General features: G+C 43.4%; 1 protein-coding gene and 1 long non-coding RNA gene across 6 annotated transcripts in view; one reads left to right on the forward strand and one right to left on the reverse strand.

Moving 5' to 3' along the window:
• The window catches only part of LOC119496809, a 17152-nt gene extending 12593 nt beyond the window's left edge, over positions 1 to 4559 (forward strand). The window contains exons 2-7 of one of the 2 annotated variants that reach the window (XR_005208808.1): positions 161 to 360; positions 2402 to 2541; positions 2610 to 2756; positions 3313 to 3462; positions 3954 to 4038; positions 4348 to 4559. This is a non-coding gene — a long non-coding RNA (uncharacterized LOC119496809). The remainder of the gene's footprint in view (positions 1 to 160; positions 361 to 2401; positions 2542 to 2609; positions 2757 to 3312; positions 3463 to 3953; positions 4039 to 4347) is intronic. The other variant, XR_005208809.1, reaches the window with a different exon arrangement.
• The window catches only part of nr4a3 (nuclear receptor subfamily 4, group A, member 3), a 23257-nt gene extending 3435 nt beyond the window's left edge, over positions 1 to 19822 (reverse strand). The window contains exons 1-8 of one of the 4 annotated variants that reach the window (XM_037784375.1): positions 19435 to 19822; positions 15699 to 15848; positions 14284 to 14365; positions 10440 to 11272; positions 4566 to 4695; positions 3625 to 3788; positions 3334 to 3533; positions 151 to 329 (exon numbers count right to left, since the gene is read on the reverse strand). In XM_037784375.1, the coding sequence (XP_037640303.1) occupies positions 151 to 329; positions 3334 to 3533; positions 3625 to 3788; positions 4566 to 4695; positions 10440 to 11272; positions 14284 to 14347 (1570 nt within the window). In that variant the 5' untranslated portion in view covers positions 14348 to 14365; positions 15699 to 15848; positions 19435 to 19822. Of the gene's footprint in view, positions 1 to 150; positions 330 to 3333; positions 3534 to 3624; positions 3789 to 4565; positions 4696 to 10439; positions 11273 to 14283; positions 14366 to 15698; positions 15849 to 16570; positions 16838 to 17194; positions 18809 to 19434 lie in introns of those variants that run through there. The other 3 variants (XM_037784371.1, XM_037784374.1, XM_037784376.1) reach the window with 3 other exon arrangements.
• Positions 19823 to 20172: the final 350 nt, after the last annotated feature.

The following is a 20172-nucleotide window of genomic DNA, read 5'->3' on the forward strand; positions in this document are numbered from 1 at the left end:
GTGTGATTGACAGCGTTTGTTTGGGGCAGCTGACTTTGAAAAACAGACTGCTATTTTTTGTCAGTCATACATACTATATCTTTTATTTTGTTTTGTCCTGATGGTGATTTTGAGATTTAAAATCGTATCTTTTGTTTCTTGTGTTTTTACCTGTGAGCAGCACGAGGGCGGCCAGGCAGGCGAAGGCGGAGGCGTCCAGGTTTAGGCTCTGGAGGTGGGTGGAGAAGTCCCGGATGGAGTCCAGCCACTCTCCGAACCCACGAAGGCACTGGAACCTGTGCAGCACCAAACCGTTGCAGAACACTAGTTTATCCTCCGACAGCATCGACCTGAGACACAGAGAGAAAAAGGAAGACGAAGGTTAGATCTCTCTTCGCTGCGTTTTCCCTCATGTATTGTAAATATGGCTTGTGATACCGGGGCCAGGAAACAATTACAATAAAAAACAATGAGAAAACCTGGCAGTGTGCGCGCTCACACACAAACGGGACACACATCAAACACAGGCATGCAGCTGATTAACGTTGTGTTTTCCAAATTATAGCATCTTAAAACATTCCTGCGTTTCCTTCTGGCGGGGCGGGGGTGAGGGGTTAGGGCAGAGGGCTGCTCCGTGTGTGTGTGTGTGTTTGCAGATAGGTAAACTGTTATGGCTTTAATGTGCCTGGGCTGTGGTGTGCAGTGGAAACACAAAGCCTTAATGAGGAAATGAAAAGGCTTCTCAGATGTATTTAGCCATCGGTTACTCACGACACACAACATCCCACTCCTTTACCATCGAGCAGAGAGTCTCTGTTAGTGCTTAAAAGAAGAGCGGGGCTTTCTGCAGAGAGCTAGAAAAAGTTTACTTTAGTTGGAAGATCTCAAGAAGACAGTATGAGGGCAGAAAGTGTGCTTCGAAAACAGCTGATAGTGAGAAGAAAGAGAGAGGGGGAAAGAGGGGAAGCCTCAAATTACGCACATAAACATTGGTTTAGCAGTTATGAGGAGAGGATGAAATACCATTTATGTCTAATTATCCTCACTGCAGTTTAAAAGAGGTACTCCACCCACTCTCAGCAGAACACAGACGCTCTCGCACATCACCAGTTCTGTCAATCATACAGAGTCAAAAATACCTTTCCACAATTATGCACACAAACACAAAACCGATCAGAACTAGCTGCCGGGCCACAAGGGTCACGCATGAGCTGGAGAGAGCAGAGAAAGAAGTTTGAGTAAAGGGAGGGATCTAAATAAGAAGTAGGGATGTTGTTGTGAGAGGGTGGACGTGGCAGGATGGGAGAAGCTTGTCACCTGTTGCTGAGGACGGACACTGAATTTCTCGACTTCTGATATAGTTATTTATGCTAATGGTCGTAGTATTTTGACCCCTGGACTCTGACTCTTTCCTCTTAAATTCCCCCTGAAATGGCTTCAATGCTTTATGCAAATTATAGAGTCTAAAAAGTTGTCTCAAAATAGTGTATTCTCGATCCGCCCATTGCTTTAGTGCACTTTTATTTACCAAATTGAAATGGTTGCATCTTTATTTTTTATGTAAAAATCTTTTTCATATATTTTTTTAACACATTTCCATCAAATATAACATAAAATAATTTGCATATTTGGAATTTCAAAAAAAAAAAGTTTTGTGCTTGTGAGCAAAGCTTTTTGACACTATGCATTTAAAACAGATCGACAAATAGATGGACAAATTAATGGCTGGCATTGGCCTTGTAACACAGAAAAACAACATATTAAGTATCATAAACTTTGGAAAACGATAGAATAAGAAGCCAATTCACTCTAAATGTATGAGTCTTAGCTGACGGTCTGCATTGCCCTGGTTGAGTACATGCCCCTCTGGTACACTGAGCTACTACTAAGAGGTTTAAAATACTATTTGACCCATATCTGATCGCAGCACATGAGCAAAACTACACAGACAGGCTGGCAAATAAGCAGCCATGCAGATGCACGCACACACATACGCACGCACACACACATGCACACACAGCTGGATGTCTGCCACACATTCCTCTCACTCCTGACGACACTGTCACCACGGTAATCAACCAATAACCCCAGAAACTGTTTGGTAACGGGGTGCTTACAGCAATGCCGGCCCAGAAGAGCGGAGCAAATTTACTCTACGCACACACACACACTGAGCACACACACACGCACACACATGCATACAGACACACTTGCGCGGGGGTCTGCAAGGCATCTGAGTTCAACACGGGGTCAATGCAGCGCCGCGTCAACAATGAGACGGGGAGCGTGGACTGCATCCTTTGCTCTCACGGAAGACGGACAAAGTAAGACAGTGTTTGTGTGTGTTTTCCTCTGTGCCGTGGGAGTTTGGCTGATGGGAAGATGAGCAGTGTGTGTGTGTGTGTTTGTGTGTGTTTGATAGAGGCCCCTATGAGTCCGCCGTTCAGCGTGAGTCAGAGTCCCCCTCCTGCTGGGACTGTGATGCCACCACCCATCCTCTACCCACCCTGCACCTGGGCCTCCACTGGGAGGAGGAGAGAAACTTGGGACTCTACATCATCGGTGTGCGTGAGTGTGTGTGAGTAAGTGTGCTTGAGTGTGTGTGTGACTGTGTTGGTTTTCTGCCCTAGACGCAGCGCAGACAAAGGGATGAGCTTGTAGCCCAGCCCCCGTCCTCCCCATAAATTTAACCAGCCGCATGCCTCACGAGAACAGACCGGTAACCCGGGGCAATTCTGAGGCAAAGATGGGCGAGGGCAGTCATAATGGCACCACAGGTATCCACGTGCTCACACACACACACACACACACACCACTGGACGCATGAGGTAAATGAAGTCGATTCTTCTTTTTTTTATTCCAGTCAGCTGAATTGAATATGTATTTCCTTCCATAACGGCCCTTTTCAGTTTCTCAGCTGACCAGCTTTTAGATGGAATTGATCCTGTCAATTCACAGTTCACAATGTGTGTACAGTTTTAGCCCGCGGAACACACACAGAGCTCTCTGTGCGTCAGATATCAGACGAGCGGAGCGGAACTCTGTGGGTGTAGCTGCTGTCATAGCTACAGACTCCATTCATAATTTGGTTCATATGGCGATTACTCAGCTCCACTCCTCCTACTCTGGAGAGATGCACCGACACAGCAGCACAGTTACACGCTGTACTGTAACGCTATAATAACTGCCTGTTAATAACTGCCAAAGTCGTAGGTGTGTGTTTGAAGGCTTGTGGAACAACTTTTTAGATGTGCATGTATGGATGGGGAGTTTTAAAAAGTGAAATGTGCTAAAGCTGTCATCCATCTGCTTTCTGTTCTGGCACCAAAACAGGCTGCATCCCTTCTGTCTTACCTGTGAGCCAATCGCAGGACAAACAGCTCCAGGAAGGCCGAGTCTATGAGCAGGTTCTGATCGTCACGCTGAAGCTCGGAGAAGCCAGGCAGCCGGTCGGCCCAGCATCGCGTGGTGTCCATCGAGATGGTGAGCAGCCTGTAGAAGAGCTGGATGTGCTCGGCATCTGAGGAGGAGGAGGGAGGGTCGGCAGCGCTGAACTGTGGGGGGGAGACGGAGATAAACGACTGAATAAAAAGCCATATTTCTCACTGAACGCATAATGAAAAAAGGTGTGTTGGGGGGGGGTACCTGGCTGTAGTCGAGGTCACGGGGCGTGCAGTGGGAATAAGCCCGGAGCAGAGCGGAGAGCAAGCTGAGGGGTGGAGAAGGAGGAGACGCTTCTGACTGCAGGGGGCTCTTTGGTTTGGAGGGCAGACGGCCTCGGCGCCCCTTCAAGCTATCAGTACGCACCACTGTGAACCAGAGAAAGACAGTAGACAGGCAATAATGAAGAGGTTGTTCAGCTGAATCTGATAGTATTTGCGCAGCATGCACAAAGAGAACTTCTATTCACTGACTGATAGGCTTGTTATCAGTATTTTATAGGGATAAAATTATGACTGAGCCTTTTTCCACAGGAGCTCTCCGACCTTCCCTCAGTCCATACACAGGAGGCCAGCAGCCAGCAGATGGCAGTGGAGCTGTTCTATGGGCCGCACACACGTGTTTGAGTTTGTTTGCATTTATGTGAGCGTGTATGTGTGTGAAACAGGTGAGAAATGAGGGCAGTGTGAGTGCCATGCTGTACACATCAGCAAAACATCTCTGCTATGCAACAACAGTCAGCTATATCAGATGTGATGACACAAACGGAGAGAGAGAGAGAGAGAGAGAGAGAGAGAGAGAGAGAGAGAGTGAGAATGCTTGAAGCAGGATGTGTATCTTTCAAAGCTTTTGAAATCATCCGGATTCAAGAGTTTAAAAGGTGACAGTCACTAATTGGTGTGTTTTTCTACTTTGTTCCTCCACCAGAGAGAGAGGACAAGTTGCTGCTCTATGGATGTGTGTGATGCTGCCACAGGCCAGGTCATTACCGGCCTATTAAAGCCTGATTGCAGAGACAAACTTCATCATCATGGAGTGGAGGTCAGATTTGTGATGCACTATACTGGTTTGTGTGTGTGTGTGTGTGTGGGGGGGGGAGGGGGGTGTGAGTATCAGGTGTGTGTGTGTGTGTGGTCTCTTCTTACCTTCCTTCACCATGCCCACACTCAGACACTTCTGAAAGCGGCAGTACTGGCATCGGTTGCGTCTCCTCTTGTCCACAGGACAGTTCTTACTGGCCAGACACACATACTTTGCGTTTTTCTGCACGGTGCGCTGCAGGAGAGAAAAAGAAAAACAGGCATTCCGATAATCAGCCTCCAAACACAATCAGCCACCTAATATTTGATTTGCTTAATTCAATTTCTGTTTTTTTTTTTTTTTTTTTCCTCTCCTCTTCCCCATCAAAGAATGAAAGCAGAAGCTCGCAGGTCAGATTTTAATTACGCGCTGAAAGGCGGCGTTGACATCAGTATAATTAGATAAAATTAATTTTCCAACAAGCCTCGCCTGCAGGAGGGACGGTTTTATTAGCGCGCGAGCTGACAATGGGGACCGAGGCGCGTGGCGTGCCGAGGCGGGTCCCGCGAGACAGTGGCCGTAAGAGCTCTGCGTGATCAGATTGTTTGTGAAGCTCGCGGGTCAGCTCGTGGCACCTCCGGGGCCTCGCTCATCGCGCCTCTCTTCAATGGGCCCCGCGGGAGCTGTTTTCTCCTCGGCTGGGCTCGCGCGATTATTACTGACCTTATTAAAATGAAATCAGAAACGGGCCACGTGGGGGTCCGCGCGCGCTCCCCCGCGTGGATGAAACACAATATTAACAGAGATGATAGTGAATGACTTGTCCGCTCCGCGCGCACCAATGGGCCAATCCCGTGCGCTCTGGAGACTGGAGGTGATGTGTATAAAAGTGGAATAAGTGCTCTAATGACTCAATGAAAACTGCATTTAGAGGTATTTTCACAGTTAGACACTGTCCACAGCTTCTTCATTTAGCCTGTTATAGTGTGAGAATGCAGGAGAAGCCTATATAAAAGAAGCTCTTTTCTTTGGCTGTTGAATGTACTTAAATTGTGATTACTAATTGGCCTTTTTTTTATACTTTATTTTTATTGTTTTTCCATTACAGAAAGACAACATACACATAGAACAATAAAACAAAACAAAAAACATAAAAAGATATAGATAATGCCCTGTCTCTACAAAGTTTTCTTATTGCTATGACTATATTCAATGGTTCATTCCCTCATCTTGTCGTTGACATGTAAACACTGTCCATTTCTCCCACTTCTCTCTACACTCTACGCTCCTCTTGTGTTCTTATCCTTATGGGTTAACAGTTCCATATCATATATTTCATTCACAATTTTCAACCATCCATCTTGTGTAGGTGGTTCTGCCTTACACCATCTCTTTGTAATGGAATTACTAATTGGCCTTTTATAATGCTCATTATAACAGTCTTTTACTCATGGATTTTTCATCTTGGTCTCTCTGTTTGATGTGTGAGATTTTGTTATCTGCACTGTTGACCTGTTTTTATTCTGCCTATGTCTGTAAAGCACTTTGGTCAGCTCATGTTGTTTTAAATGTGCTATGTAAATAAATTTGACTTGACTTGACTTGACTAAGCAGTTATCCTTAATATAAACAAACCACAGATGTATATATTATCAGTGGATCTGGTGAGGCCTCCTGTTGCCAATCTTTACGCACCTCTGGATTAAAACTCTTGGGCACTATAGGTGAGCCTTTGCCTGGGGTGCAAAATCTGTTCCAACGAACCGATTACAATTACACTATAATTACTGTCATTTTGCAAAGTGTTTACATTTATCCTCCGTCATGCTGTGACTCCAGTATAGTCCACTCAGCACCAGAACAAACTGTAAATGAAACCAAACTGGAACACAGTGTCGTGAAAGTATCGCAGCGTCTCCTCTTCCTTTAACGCCTCTAAAACACATCAAAACAAATAAATCCAATTAGGGACCCCTCGCGCCACACATGCCCGTGCCCCCGGGAGACCAATAACACACCAATTATTCCATATGCTCCGGCGCGAGAGTGCGGAACTGGCGCGTAATGGGCGCGAGCGCCGGATGAGAGTCGTTGCCATGGCACCGCAGATCGCTCTGGATGTCTCCATCTCATCCTCTCGATGGTCAGTGACCCGTGCGCGCGGGGATAAGTTAGTTATGGTCATTAATGTGGTTGAGGGGGAATATAGCATCCGTTTAGTGGGAGTCCCGACTAAACGTTGGTGTGTTTCAGTCTGTGGGGTGGAATTGTGGAATAGGTTAGATGATGGGTTGAAGCGGAGCACAAATATAAATTACTTTAAAAAGCTATACAAAAAAGAGATTTTTGGGAGGTATATGGTTGAGGACGAGATGTGTTAAGGGTTGCGTTAAGGGTTGGTTTATATCTACTTTTTCATCCGGTGGGATTTGTGGGTTGTAAATAAACTTGGGATGCTGTTCATATATTTAATTTGGGATGTAAATAAATCTGGGATAGTTTATATATTATATTATATTATCATTCTATATGATATATGAGTTATTAGAGGAGAAAGGGGTAGAGAATTATAAGTTTTACTCCTACCTACTCCTTTTCGGACACTATTACTCTTGTTTTGTTTGTTATTAATTTGTATCTGTTTTTATTTATTTTTATGTTCGAAATAAAGTCTTTCATTCATTCATTCATTCATTCAAACGTTAAGCTGCATGAGAGGCTGGCTGGATGATGCACAGGCGTCTATTTACACCTTCACAACTCTGCACCAACACAAAGTTTAAAGACCTTTTTCACAGTCTTTGTCCAACATCTAACATGCTTGAGCTCAACTTTTTTGTGTGCAGCGATACTTTGAGGTTTTCAAGGGTAACCTTGATCCTTTTTTTTTGTGTGAGCTTGTGTGTGTGTGTGTTTTTTTTTATCTGCAGCACACTGTGGGTTCAGGTGAAAGTGTGGTAAAAGCTGAGTTGACCCTGGTGGCTGGTTGAGGGGGAGGTTCTTCTTCCCCTCAGTGACCTCAGGGCCTAATTTATGAGATAGCTGGTTCCAATAAAGGCCTGAGTTTGAAATGGTCAATTAAGGTTCTGCTAAATTAAGCTCTCATGAGCTGGCCTGTCTCCTGTCTCTCTCCACTGCAGTGTGTGTGTATGTGGTTGGGGCTCTTGTGACTTTGCTTTCTAATAAGCAGCGTGGGGTATGACTGGCGTCTCAGCAGAGACACTACATATCAGAGCTAATACTCTGTAACTAACTAGTCTCTGATAGTCAGATCAAATTATCTCAATATGGTTAGCGTAGCGTAATCTGTAGATCCTCCCTGTGCTCTGTACATTGTGTACCTTTTGAGGACAGCCTACAAGTGTGTGTGTGTGTGTGTGTGTGTGGGTGTGTGTGAGAGCGTGGAGTATACTTTGTTCTAGTTTAATTCATCTCATCTGTCTTGTAATTTCCCCACGATGTTAGCGGCTGAATTTCACTATCAGGACATGATATGAGAACAAATTCTAAAATTTGCTTGGTATCAGAAACTGAAATTTTAGGGTGGCAGTAACGTTTGTGTGGGCATATTCCAACGCTCAGTTAAACGCTGACAGTCAGAGTTGAGGAATGAGTTATATGCACAAACGCACACACACGCTTACAGAAGCTCACATGCTGTGAGGGCTGCATGGAGGCATGCAGAGGCAGATCCTTGACATGTAACATGTGCTAATAGCCTTGGTTTAAATTAAAAGCCTTTAGGGACTGTTTGTCCCCCCCCCCCCTTTTCCTCCCTCTGTCTCCTCTAACCCCTCCTCTCCGCAGCTTCTTATTCTGAGGCAATGTCTCTCTCTCTCTCTCTCTGTAGAGGAAGTGAAAGGTGGAAGAATTACGTATAGGTATCGCTGAGCTGATTTTGGTGTTTTCTTTATGGAAAAAGCATAACTTTTATAACCTGATTCAAAGTGCTAAGCCATGCACCTCCACATAGATATGTCTGTGCATGTGTGTGGGTGTTTATTCTGGTTACATTTCCTGAATGAATGAAATGTTACTTATATGCATTTAAGTGATAAAGTTATGTGCACGTTACGATGTTGGTTTTCAGTCTTCTTTCACCACTAGACTGCCACCTCCCAACCTTTTTTATGACTTGCATGCTGTGTAAGCAGTGGAAAATAAAAATTGTGTGCAATGAGCTGATCCGACCGTGTGTTTTCACTAATAAAAGCACAGCTAAAGTAAGTAACCCACTGGGTAGGACAGTAGCTGCATAAAAACAGGTCACCTTTTAATATTATTTTTTTGTGTTTCCAGCATAATGTTTGTATTATACTAACAGCTGAGATCTAGTATTTAATTTTAGATATTCTAATTCTGAATAGGTTCACTAAATTAATGGAAATCAGCGAATGGACTACATTATTCTGCCAAAAATAATAAACACAGGGACAAAAAAAAATAACTACAGTATTTGTTTAAGAGCTAAAATTAATTCACAGTGAAAATGTGCCTCAAATTGCACTAATGAAATAACAACAATTTACTGCAAGCCCATACTATGGTTTAATGTGTAATAACTATTCAGGGGTAATTAAATATAATCAGGAAAATATTTTTAGGGGACAATAAAACCATCGGGATAATGGAGGTAATGTGCCTGATTATATGAATATGAACAAGAGCAGGTGTGTGAAAGGCATGTTTCAGTTCCTGCTGCTGCATCCTGGATTCAGGGTGAAACAGACTGAACAACATGTACATGCTATACTGTATGAAGATGTGGTCGTGTGTGCATATGTTGCGTGTGCATGGCTGGTTGCGTCTGCATGTGTGTGTAAAGGAAACATGGTGAGGTTTGACAGGCTGTGTGGCTGCTGAGCGCTGCAGCGAGCAGACAGCCCGCGGCCTCCCGCCACCAGACGCCGCTTTCATTAATTACTAAATAAAAACAAATTGTGAAACTAATTGAAAAGAAGGATAATTCATTTCCACATACCAGAGGCATTATTCAATTACCTCTGTGATTGCACCCTCCTCCTTGCTGTCTCTTAATTTCACTATCTTGTCTCATGCAACCAATAGATTCCTTAACAAGTGAAAATGTTATAATATAAAAACTGCGCAAAGAAATGACTTCAGCGTCGCTGAATGTGAGTTTGCTGTTATTTGAATGAGGTATTGTATCAGATGTGCGTGTCAGAGAAGTTTGTTGTGTTGTGATTTATGACTTGCACGAGGAAAATTAAATCTGTCTGACTAAAAAAAAACATCTTGGTGATGTTAAGCTATGAGTTGTGTGTGTGAGCACGTGTGTGGTAACATAGGATGTGAGACAGCGAATCGAGGAGTGTTAGATTGAATCATTTGACGGACCAGATCTCAAACTGACTCATATCGTCCCCGGTATTGTCAGTGAATTTTGGTCAATTTCGTGGCCACTGATTCACCACAAACACGCTGAGAGGAAACTTTGATTTCATGGAGGATTCTTTTTCCGCAGGACTCTTAACGCACTTTATTTCTGCGTGGCTGAGCATGGAGGGAGATTTTCCCTGTTTGTCTGAGTGAGAGTATGTGTTTTTACCATCCTGAGTTCTCACATAACACCAGCAATCACACAAACACACACGGACGCATGCATACACACAAGTTGCCCACTTGGTTGCCGGGAGAGACGACCCCTGTGGGCGTGTTGTGCTTTCATGATGACTCTAAGAGAGCGCAGAGACGGGTGCAGAGTGGGAGCGAGGCAAATGCAAGAAACCTGTTTCAAATCAAACACGTCAGTCAGTTTGCAGCTTGTTCGCAGATAACTGGGTGATATTTTAAGGTGGAACGTCAGTTATGAATGTGAGTATGTGCATCAGGAAAAAGAGGACTTTAAAATACTTTTAGGAGTATAGAGAGGAAACATATAGAAGTAGAGTTAGTCCATAAATGGACCGAGGCATATGTTGCAGTTTTAAGCTTTGATTGGTTTTATATGTGACTTATTTGCTTTGAGGGGTTTTTACCTTGAAGAAGCCCTTGCAGCCCTCACAAGTGCGTACGCCGTAGTGCTGGCAGGCTGCATTGTCCCCACATACCGCACAGGTGCCTTCTCCTTGGGGACCACGCTGGGGAGGCGACGGCAGGCTGTCTCCTAGTAGGGGGCCACAGGGCCCGAGAGCCAGGGAGCGGAAGGCGAGGCTGCTGCCACTGGCACCGCGGTGCAGCTGGTACATGGGCTGCTCCAGGGGTGGACAGTGAGGATGGGACACCGACGACGAGGAGGAGGAGGACGAGGAGGAGGTGCGAACCAGCCCTCCGCCCAGACTCTCGTAACCGCCGACGCTGCCGCCACTGTGGGGGGGCGAGTGCTGGTAGAAGTGCGTGAAGCGGGGCGACTTGAGGGGCCCCGTATCCAGGCCGGAGCCCAGAGAGTGGGGGTGCGACGGAGGGGCCAGCGGGTGCTCCTCCCACAGAAAGGAGGTGCCGGGCTGGGGCGGCAGGGACGGGGTGGTGGGGGTGGATGGGGGAGACTGTTTAAAGTACATGGCGGAGGAGGACATGGCCTCCAGCGGCGGAGCAGTCGGATAGCTCTCCTCCTCCTTCTTGATGGGCCTGTGCGTGGGCATCTGGTAGAGGCAGGAGGACTTGGGCTCGTAGCTCCCCTCAACGAAGACGTTGAAACTGGGGAGGGAGGTGGTGGCGGCGGCGGAGATCTCGCCACCGCCCAGGTCCAGTTTGGTGTAGTCGGGGGTCATGAAGTCAGAGCTGTAGCTGTCGCCCTGGTAACTGAAGGACTGGCCAGAGTAGGCTGAGCCTGGAGGGGCGGGCCCGTACTGAGCCTGCACACAGGGCATGTCTGTCAGGGAGAAAGAGCACACAGGGAGGTTAGAGCTGCGTGGCACATCACATCAGTCAACAAGCAGTGTTAGTAGAGTTCAGCTGTACGGCAACAATCAGTAGTCAGTGAGGAAATGACATATTAGTTAATCACCGAGTTAAACAGGAAAGCAGGACTTCAAGAAGTAAGAGATTGTCCACAGAACACACACAACCCTTCAGTAAATCTGCAGGACGAAGGCAGTACTCTGCTGGAGGCACATGCAAGGGTATAGCGCTGAACAGGGTCAACAATTAAACCGTGCATGACTAAAAATTTCTGCACAGCTCCATTGGAACAGGCAGTTTGTTTTTTTTTCAGCTCTTGAGGTGTCAGAGATTTCGCAATGTTATAAAAAGCTTTCTGAATGCACCTTTCAAGGAAAATCTTTCCATTTACTGCCATTTACTCAATTTCCTGCTTTAACACTTCTTGCACTTCACTGAATAAGTAGACACATTTGGAGAACACACACACACACACACACACACACACACACACACACACACACACACACACCACCCCAGCACAGGTTGATTCTCCCACAGTTCAGTTAGAGAAGCTGCGGTTCATCGGCGCGCAATTCGGAGGCAAAGCAGTCAAAGCAAATCCACTCTGCAGGCTGAAGTATCTACACCACGGTGTGTGTGTGTGTGTGTGTGCAGGGTTTGTTGTTGCATGTGTGTGTGTGTGTGTGTGTGGGTGTACTCTGGTTAGTCAGATGGCAAAGCAGATGAGATAACATTAAATAATAATGGAACCCCATGGTGGTGCTGGATGCTTGCTGTACAACACACACACGCACACGCGCACACACACACACACACACACACACACACACACAGACACAGATATTTCCTCTAACTGCTACAGACGCCAGTCGGTATGTCTTGAGTTTTCCCCCCTTGATTTAATTCTGTCACAGCAGCAGGCCACCACCTCATCATGTGTGTGTGTGTGTGTGTGTGTGGACTATATGGTCTTGTTTTATCAAACCCTCTGACGTAATACACTCCACCTGCGTTTGCGTGCGTGCCTCTGAGCGTGCACGTGTGTGTGTGTGTGTGTGTGTGCGGGCTAATCAGTCCTGAGTGTCGTTGTAGCAGCAGCAGCAGGGTTTTGTGGTGTTTGCTCGTCGCTCCTGAAGGGAACTGTCAACACAGCGCTGCGTCCATTGACGCCCAGCATGTGCGCGCTCTGCCGTGATCTGCGCGTCATGTGTGTCTAGTCAAATACGGGACATACCGGGTCCTGCTGTTGTTAAGAGCTCTCACAAATACCGTCATCCAAACGGACGCACTCAGGTTCCGTCAGGGAAGCACCAGCTAGTTTCCTGCTGGGCTATTAAAAAACAGTTCCAACCCTTTTTTTTTTTTTTTTTTTTCTTTCAACAAAATAAAAGTCTTGTAACTTCATAAACCCACATGTATCCCTATTTATACAAAACTAATAGACTATTAAGAATACATTTAGAAAATCAGCCTACAACCTTTAGTTTAGTAGTCATATATGTCTACTTGATGTAGTCATAATGGAAGCAGACTGAGTGACACATTAATTTGAAAACCATTAAATTATACCTGAGGGGCAGCATGCCCGTTTTGGCTTTGGGCGCTTGAATAACAAAAGGATGACTCAAGTTGTAGCGTTAATTATAGAAAAAAAGAATATCTATTTAGCCTATTCATTATTTTCTTTATTTCACATTTCTATGATTAGGTGTGTTATAACAAAGAGACTAAAGGTCAACAGAGAGCTGACCTCTCAGACTTCACCTGGTGGGTAATAAAAAAGAATCCTACAATTATTTTTAAAAGAATGCCATTATGAAACCACAATTTTCTTTAGTTTAACTATAAATTATTTCCTCAAAATTAACTATACCAGACAACCCTGCAGTATGTCTCAATAGGAACATTGAGCTGCAAGATAATTTTTTTTTATATTGAGGATATGAGTCAAGCTGCAGTCCTACGTGTGCTTGACGTCATCATGTTGTTTTTTTTCTTCCTCTACTAGTGACCAGCTCTTCAACCCACGTGGAAAAACACACATTCAGTATTATGGGCGTCATGGGGCCTTCCTGGGCTATACCTAAAGTAGCTTTAGCAACTGATTTGAGGCATCAGAGGAAGAAGAGAAAGAAAAAAATGAACCCTGAGCGGAGGAGTGGTGAACTTTGTGGCTCTCTGTGTTGTGTCAGTAGGTCAAGCCTCAGATCAGTATTAGGTGTTCGTGTCTACATGTGTTTAAGACTTATTGCACCTGTCATATACAGTATTTTACTTTCAAATACAATACGTTTTCAGTTGATATGCCTGAGAAGAGATGAAAGAAAAGTAATTTTGTAAAACAAATATAATGACAGCTCACACTTCAAACCTTATGGACTGTGACGTGTGTGTGTGTGTGTGTGTGTGTGTGTGTGTGTGTGTGTGTGTGTGTGCCAGGTGAGGAAAGATGCTTTTGATGAGTTGTTTTTTCATACACACATAAAGGCAAACACACACCACAAATTTTCATCATAATGATGTTAAAGATGTCAACATGGACCTGCATACGCTCATTCTGCCAATAACATGCGCCCTTATCCTACAAGGAACCTGTAAAACCACTTGTGTCTGTAAAAGTCTCATCCTCTTTACATTTGGTGGTGTAACTAGCCTTCACTCAGTAACACACACACACATGTACACACCCATGCTCACTCTCTCACACTCACCCATACAAATAGAATTGTATCCGTGGAACGTCTTTATTTTCATGCCACTGAAGCAAACTTGTAGTAAAAACTTTTACAGTCCAACACCACCATCAGATCCCCTTTATCAGCCTATACACTTGCATGCTAGCAGGTGTGTGCGCGCGCGTGTGTGTGTGTATGTGTGTGTGTGTGAGTGTGTGTGTGTGCAAGCAAGAGGACAGACAACCCAAGCAGAGTCAGACACAGGTGGTGCAGCATAGTGAGGCAAAGGGAAACAGTCTCTAACCTCGAGGTGTGCATTTCAACTGGACAAACTGCAGCTGTTCCAATAACTGAGCGCGCTTGTTCATTGTCAGAATGCCATAGATCTAACAAATAAAAACATCAAGTTGCAGACATAAATACAAAAACACAGGATTTTTTTTTTTTTTTTTTCTGTCAGTGAATTAATATTCAGATTAATTGTTTTGAATTTAGTGGCTTCACACAAAGTGATTTTCATACATATTGCACACAAAAGCACAGAGACACAATTACACCAAATATCTATATTTTTAACTTATTATTTGAAGGTTTTATCATCTGTTTTAATTCATCCAGGACATGAATGAAATTATGTGGAGATTGAATATTTATTTGACAGGTTCATGATCAAAAATTATACATAGAAAATATAGCTGAAATAATACAAAAATATTGCAATAATATGGCCTGTTTATACTCCTAAAGGCTTTCGAAGACCTGATTGAGTCATTAGTGTGATTCGCCCACAGCTTTAGGTGTGCCTGATCTCAGAAGTCTCTTATTTCTGTCTAATGATTGAAATGTCAATTCAGTCCGCACTTGCCACACACTCACACACACACACACTCACACACACACACACACACACACACACACACACACACACTCACACACACGAGCAAAGAAAAGATCACCAGCACGTTTATAATTGTTTATGATTTGCTATTGAATTTTAATAAAAAGTATACAGAAACTAAAATACAACTCAGGCTATTATGTCAGTTAAATTCCTAATTCCTAATTTTCCTATAATAAAACAAACACCTATCACACCTCAGTAGGTGCACAAAAACAGACCTATAAGCCACAACAGTCACACTTACAAAGCATCAGCTGAGAAAAGAAAGAAAGAAAGAAAGAAAGAAAGAAAGAAAGAAAAAGTAAAAGAATGTATGAAATAGTAAAGGAGTGGCTATTATGTCAGTAAAATTCCTAATTCCTAATTTTCCTACAATAAAACAAAACACCTATCACACCTCAAAAGGTGCACAAAAACAGACATATAAGCCACAACAGTCGCACTTACAAAGCATCAGCTGAGAAAAGAAAGAAACAAAGAAAAAGTAAAATAACTTAAATTCCTAATTCCTAATTTTCCTACAATAAAACAAACATCTATCACACCTTCAATAGATGCACAAAAACAGACCTATAAGCCACAACAGTCGCACTTAACAAAGCATCAGCTGAGAAAATAAATAAATAAATAAAGAAAAAGTAAAAGAAGTTAAATTCCTAATTCCTAATTATCCTACAATAAAACAAACACCTATCACACCTCAATATAGGTGCACAAAAACAGACCTATAAGCCACAACAGTCGCACTTACAAAGCATCAGCTGAGAAAAGAAAGAAAGACAGAAAAAGTGAATGAATGTATGAAATAGAGTCTGTACCTGGTGAAAGAGCTGCGCGCTGAATGGTGCTGGGTGTTCTGGGTGGAGGGCTGGCGTTCTGGAGCGCGGAGGATTCGGCGGGCGTCTCGAAGGAAGTGTCCGGTCTCCGGAGCTCCGAACTCGGCTGGGCGCGCTCTTCCGAACCTGAGTCTGGAGGAACAGATGTGTCTGGGTTACAGCCAGTGATGTGGTGATGCAGGCTGAATGAAAAAAGGTATATAGTCACCTCCACTCAGCGATCATCACAAGGCAAGGCAGCAATTTTAAAAACTCAATCACACTTATATAGGCAAATTGATGTTTTGCTATTTCCCCCCTATAAATAGGGCCTTTCCCAAACTTCATTTAACACATTTAACTCCCCAAAACATCTGAACCCAGAGAAACGTTGCTATACAATTTAAAGACAATTTGCAAAAGTTTGATTTTACACTTAAAAGAGATTATTTGCGGAAAATCTAATGTGACAGATAAAATCAGTAAATCGGATGAAAAGAAGCAGGAAGATGAAACTTATGTGCGCACATCAGAACAAGATGCCAGTCTCGGTAAATCATTGCAATTATCCATGCAAATCCATCAGAAGACAAAGCAAAAAGGAAAGATGCACACATTTAAAATTAAACATAGAGCAATTTTTTTGGCATGACATATACACCAACTAGATCTATATGCTACAAAGAGAAATATTATGAACCACAACTGAGGACTTTTAGCTCATTTCAAGAATTACACTTACGTGGGCGACAGGTTTCATTCTAACACTGCGCTGCATATGCTCCGTTATTAGTATTAGTTTTTAATCGTGCGCCAAATTCAACCAGGCTTAAAAAAAACCTGTATACACAACTTCTATAAAAAAAAATACAGACCTACAAAAGTGACAACTTTTATAAAAGCAGTCTCCAGGCCATCGCTTTTCTTGCCTCTGATCAGCACCGTATTCGCCTGCTCAGGGTTCATCCAGAGGCAGAGAGAGAAAATCTAGAAATGTGAGAGTCGGACCTGAAACCAAACCAGAGGACTCCGACTCTCTCACTGCAGCAGGACGCACTATGGACGCAGGATTTCAAGGCCCAGAGCGCCCCCTTTCTGCCATACACACACACACACACACACACACACACACACACACTCTACTATAGACACATCTCTCTCTCTCTCTCTCTCTCTCTCTCTCTGTCTCTCTCTCTCACACACATACACACACTCTTATAGACTCTCTCTCTCTCTCTCTGTCTCTCTGACACACACTAAATCTCTCATAGACACACACACACACTCATATAGACTCTCTCTCTCTCTCTCTGTCTCTCTGCCACACACTAAATCTCTCATACACACACACACACACACACACACACTCATATAGACACTCTCTCTCTCTCTCTCTGTCTCTCTCTCTGCCACACACACACACTCTCTTACAGACCCACACACTCTCTCATAGACACACACACTCTCTCATAGACACACACACTCTTATATACACACACACTCTCTCTCTCTCTCTCTCTCTCTCTGCCACACACAGACACACATAGACCCTCTGGGATGCGGTCAAGTCGAGAGACCACTCCATCTCCTGCTATGCATCTCAATATTGTCTGTTGACAAAGCCACAGCCTCTGTCACCTGCAACCTGCTGTCTTATATCTTTGTGTCAACAGATTGGTGTTTGTTAGACAGGAGCAGCCCACTTTTCTCTCCAAACTCTTATACAGACCAAATTCAGAGATGAAAAACACTGCACTTTTTTTTGGGATGATTCCTTAATCAGGATAAGTAGTTGTTGGTTGTGTGTGCTGTTCGTTTTTAAAGGAAGGTGTAAGATGATAATGATGTCTGTAATAGAGCAGTGCTCAGGAGGTGTGAGCATATGGACTTACAAGATGGTCAATGGCTTTTAATACAAATTAAATGCCTCACACACACATTATCTTAAAATGTGTTTAAATAAAGGCAAAAAAAAAAAAAAAACTGAGAAAACAATCAAGTCAGGCTGTATATACCACGTATTTCATTATAGGATCTGAACAGTTATGACATTATTCATTTGAGTGCAGGAAAAAAAAACCTTTACGCTTATAAAGCTATTTGGTTATGGCAGCAGCAGGAATAAGATATTCTTTGATAAAAGCCAAAATAGACCAATTCTTCTTCAATCTTATGTTAAGATCTTAAGTTAGGAGCGTATATCTTATCACAGCCTGTGTGGAAGCTTAAAAAAAAGTGAGAATAAAGTGTCATGTTTACTTTAAAAAGAAAAAAGTAGATATTTTCCAGCAAAGTGAGACATTACAGTCTGTTTTTTTTTTCTTTTTTCTAAATGAGCAAAATGATCCCCTCTCCTCTCCTCTCTTCTCTTCTTCTCTCGAGCCGGTCGGTGCACGGGGCTCTCTCTCTGGCCCCGCGCGCACCGGTAACCAAGAGAACGCCATAAGAGCGGTAAAGCACGCGCCCCGGAGCGCCCGGTAGCCCCCGGTAGCCCCCTCGAGCACCAATAACCCCGGACAGCGCGAGGCTTCCAGCAAACAGAGCAAAGAGAAAAGAAGAGAGGACATAAAGGAGAGAGAGAGAGCAGAGAAATATGTGAGTCCTGTAAATCAGACTGTCAGAAAGTCTCTCTGTCTGCGTGCGTAAACCTGAGTGTGTGAAAGAAAGAAAGAAAGAAAGGTGAAACCAGAAAGTTAAACTTCTAATCACACTATATAGCCTAAAGACATGGCAGCTGCTGTTATAGAATACAGCATACTGTGTTACCATCGGATGCTTCAAGGAAAATACTTCACAGAGGGCTTCAGAAATGTGATGTGGGTGTATGGTAAAAGGCTGCATGAGGGTAGTTTTTATTTTTTTTCCAGCATAAGATCAATGAGGAGGAGAGGCCATGTCCTCACAGAGACAGAGACAGTGACACAGCTGATATTTGCACCTGTATTTGGAAAATCACCTTTATGTGGAGCTTTAAATCCTAAAAAGCATGCCACAATTTAATTTATGACACAATAACCTACCTAATCAGTGATATTGTATATAAACCCAAACTCACACTATGTAAATCACTCATTATCCAACACTAGCTGCTGAACCATAATCATGGCACCTGCACTTTATGATCCATTTATTTGTCTACATTTTGATTTGAATTTTTTTATGTTTGCTTTTATAATGTTTGCTTTTACTGCCAAGAGCTGCTAAACTGTTTTTTTTGTTGTTGTCAATGACAATGACAATAAAGTCTCTATTCTATATATTCTATTTTATTCTATTATATGATGATGCAAAAAATTAAAAACCTCACATGGCATGAAATCAAAGAGCTTTTACTCTCCTCTCCTCTCCTCTCCTCTCCTCTCCTCTCCTCTGTCTCTCAGCTCCTGGCTGAATGTAGGTTGGACTATTCTCCACTCAGACCATTAGTGCGTCTGACTCCACTATTCATTGTGTGGAGTGAGAGGCATCTCATTTCCATGACAACCAGAAAGGAAATGATACCTTCCCCAGAGCAAATTAAATTCAAATCCAGCTTCATTTTGCTATTTGGAGACACAGGAACATATGATGTGAGAGCAGCGTGTTGGAGTTTGACACATCAACAGGTTGGACGCACAAAGTTGGACAGAGCAGATAAATAAGAAAATAGACTCAACATGCCATATATTAGGTAGCATAAGGGTTAAATGTTATATGTTATGTTAGAATATTAGAGTCTCATTCATTGAGTTTTACTTACTGGTTTGCTGTAGCGGTTCCGTCTTTACATGTGGTAATAACCTCGCATGAAGTATCCCATTTCCATCCAGAATAATCACCAAAGAGTCGAAAAATATAAAAAAAAGTAGCCTTAATATTTATCAGGATGCATCGGAGACAAAAAAAGTTTTCTTCTTATTTCTTTTTTCTATAGCCTCTACATAAAGTAGAAAAAAAATGTTAAAAAATTAAAAACTCCCGGATATATAAAGAGCCTTTCTTCTCTGCGTCCGCTCCTGTTGAAGTGTGTGTCAGCAGTCAGTGCTGATGGGTGCTTTCTTTGCAGAGTGTGGAAGTTGTAACGCGGGTTTGTTTATGTGTGCCGTCTGAGGGGAGAAAGTCAAATAGTGCATTTATGTGGTCTCTGCCTCCACATAGAGCGCCTGGTATGCGCTACGTCAATGTGACGCCATGGGAGAGGTGACGTCACTCTCTCTCTCTCTCTCTTCCTACAGTACCAGACACATAAGCCTCACTCACACTGCCAGAGAGAGAGAGAGAGGAGGTTGGTTTGATGGTTGCAGGGGAGGAAGCTGAGGGGGATCCAGCTGGCGAGCGTGCACCATTACTGGTTAAAGGCAGACAGACAGACACCTTTGTTAGGCTCTTTAGTCCAAACTCTGTTCTTATCATTATAATAGCTTAAAAAAAGTACTTAAATATTAATTTGCTTTAAAAACCTTCTGCCAAACTCTGTTCTTATCATTATAATACCTTA

This window comes from Sebastes umbrosus, chromosome 11, assembly GCF_015220745.1.
Source record: "Sebastes umbrosus isolate fSebUmb1 chromosome 11, fSebUmb1.pri, whole genome shotgun sequence".
Taxonomy (NCBI): Eukaryota; Metazoa; Chordata; class Actinopteri; order Perciformes; family Sebastidae; genus Sebastes; species Sebastes umbrosus.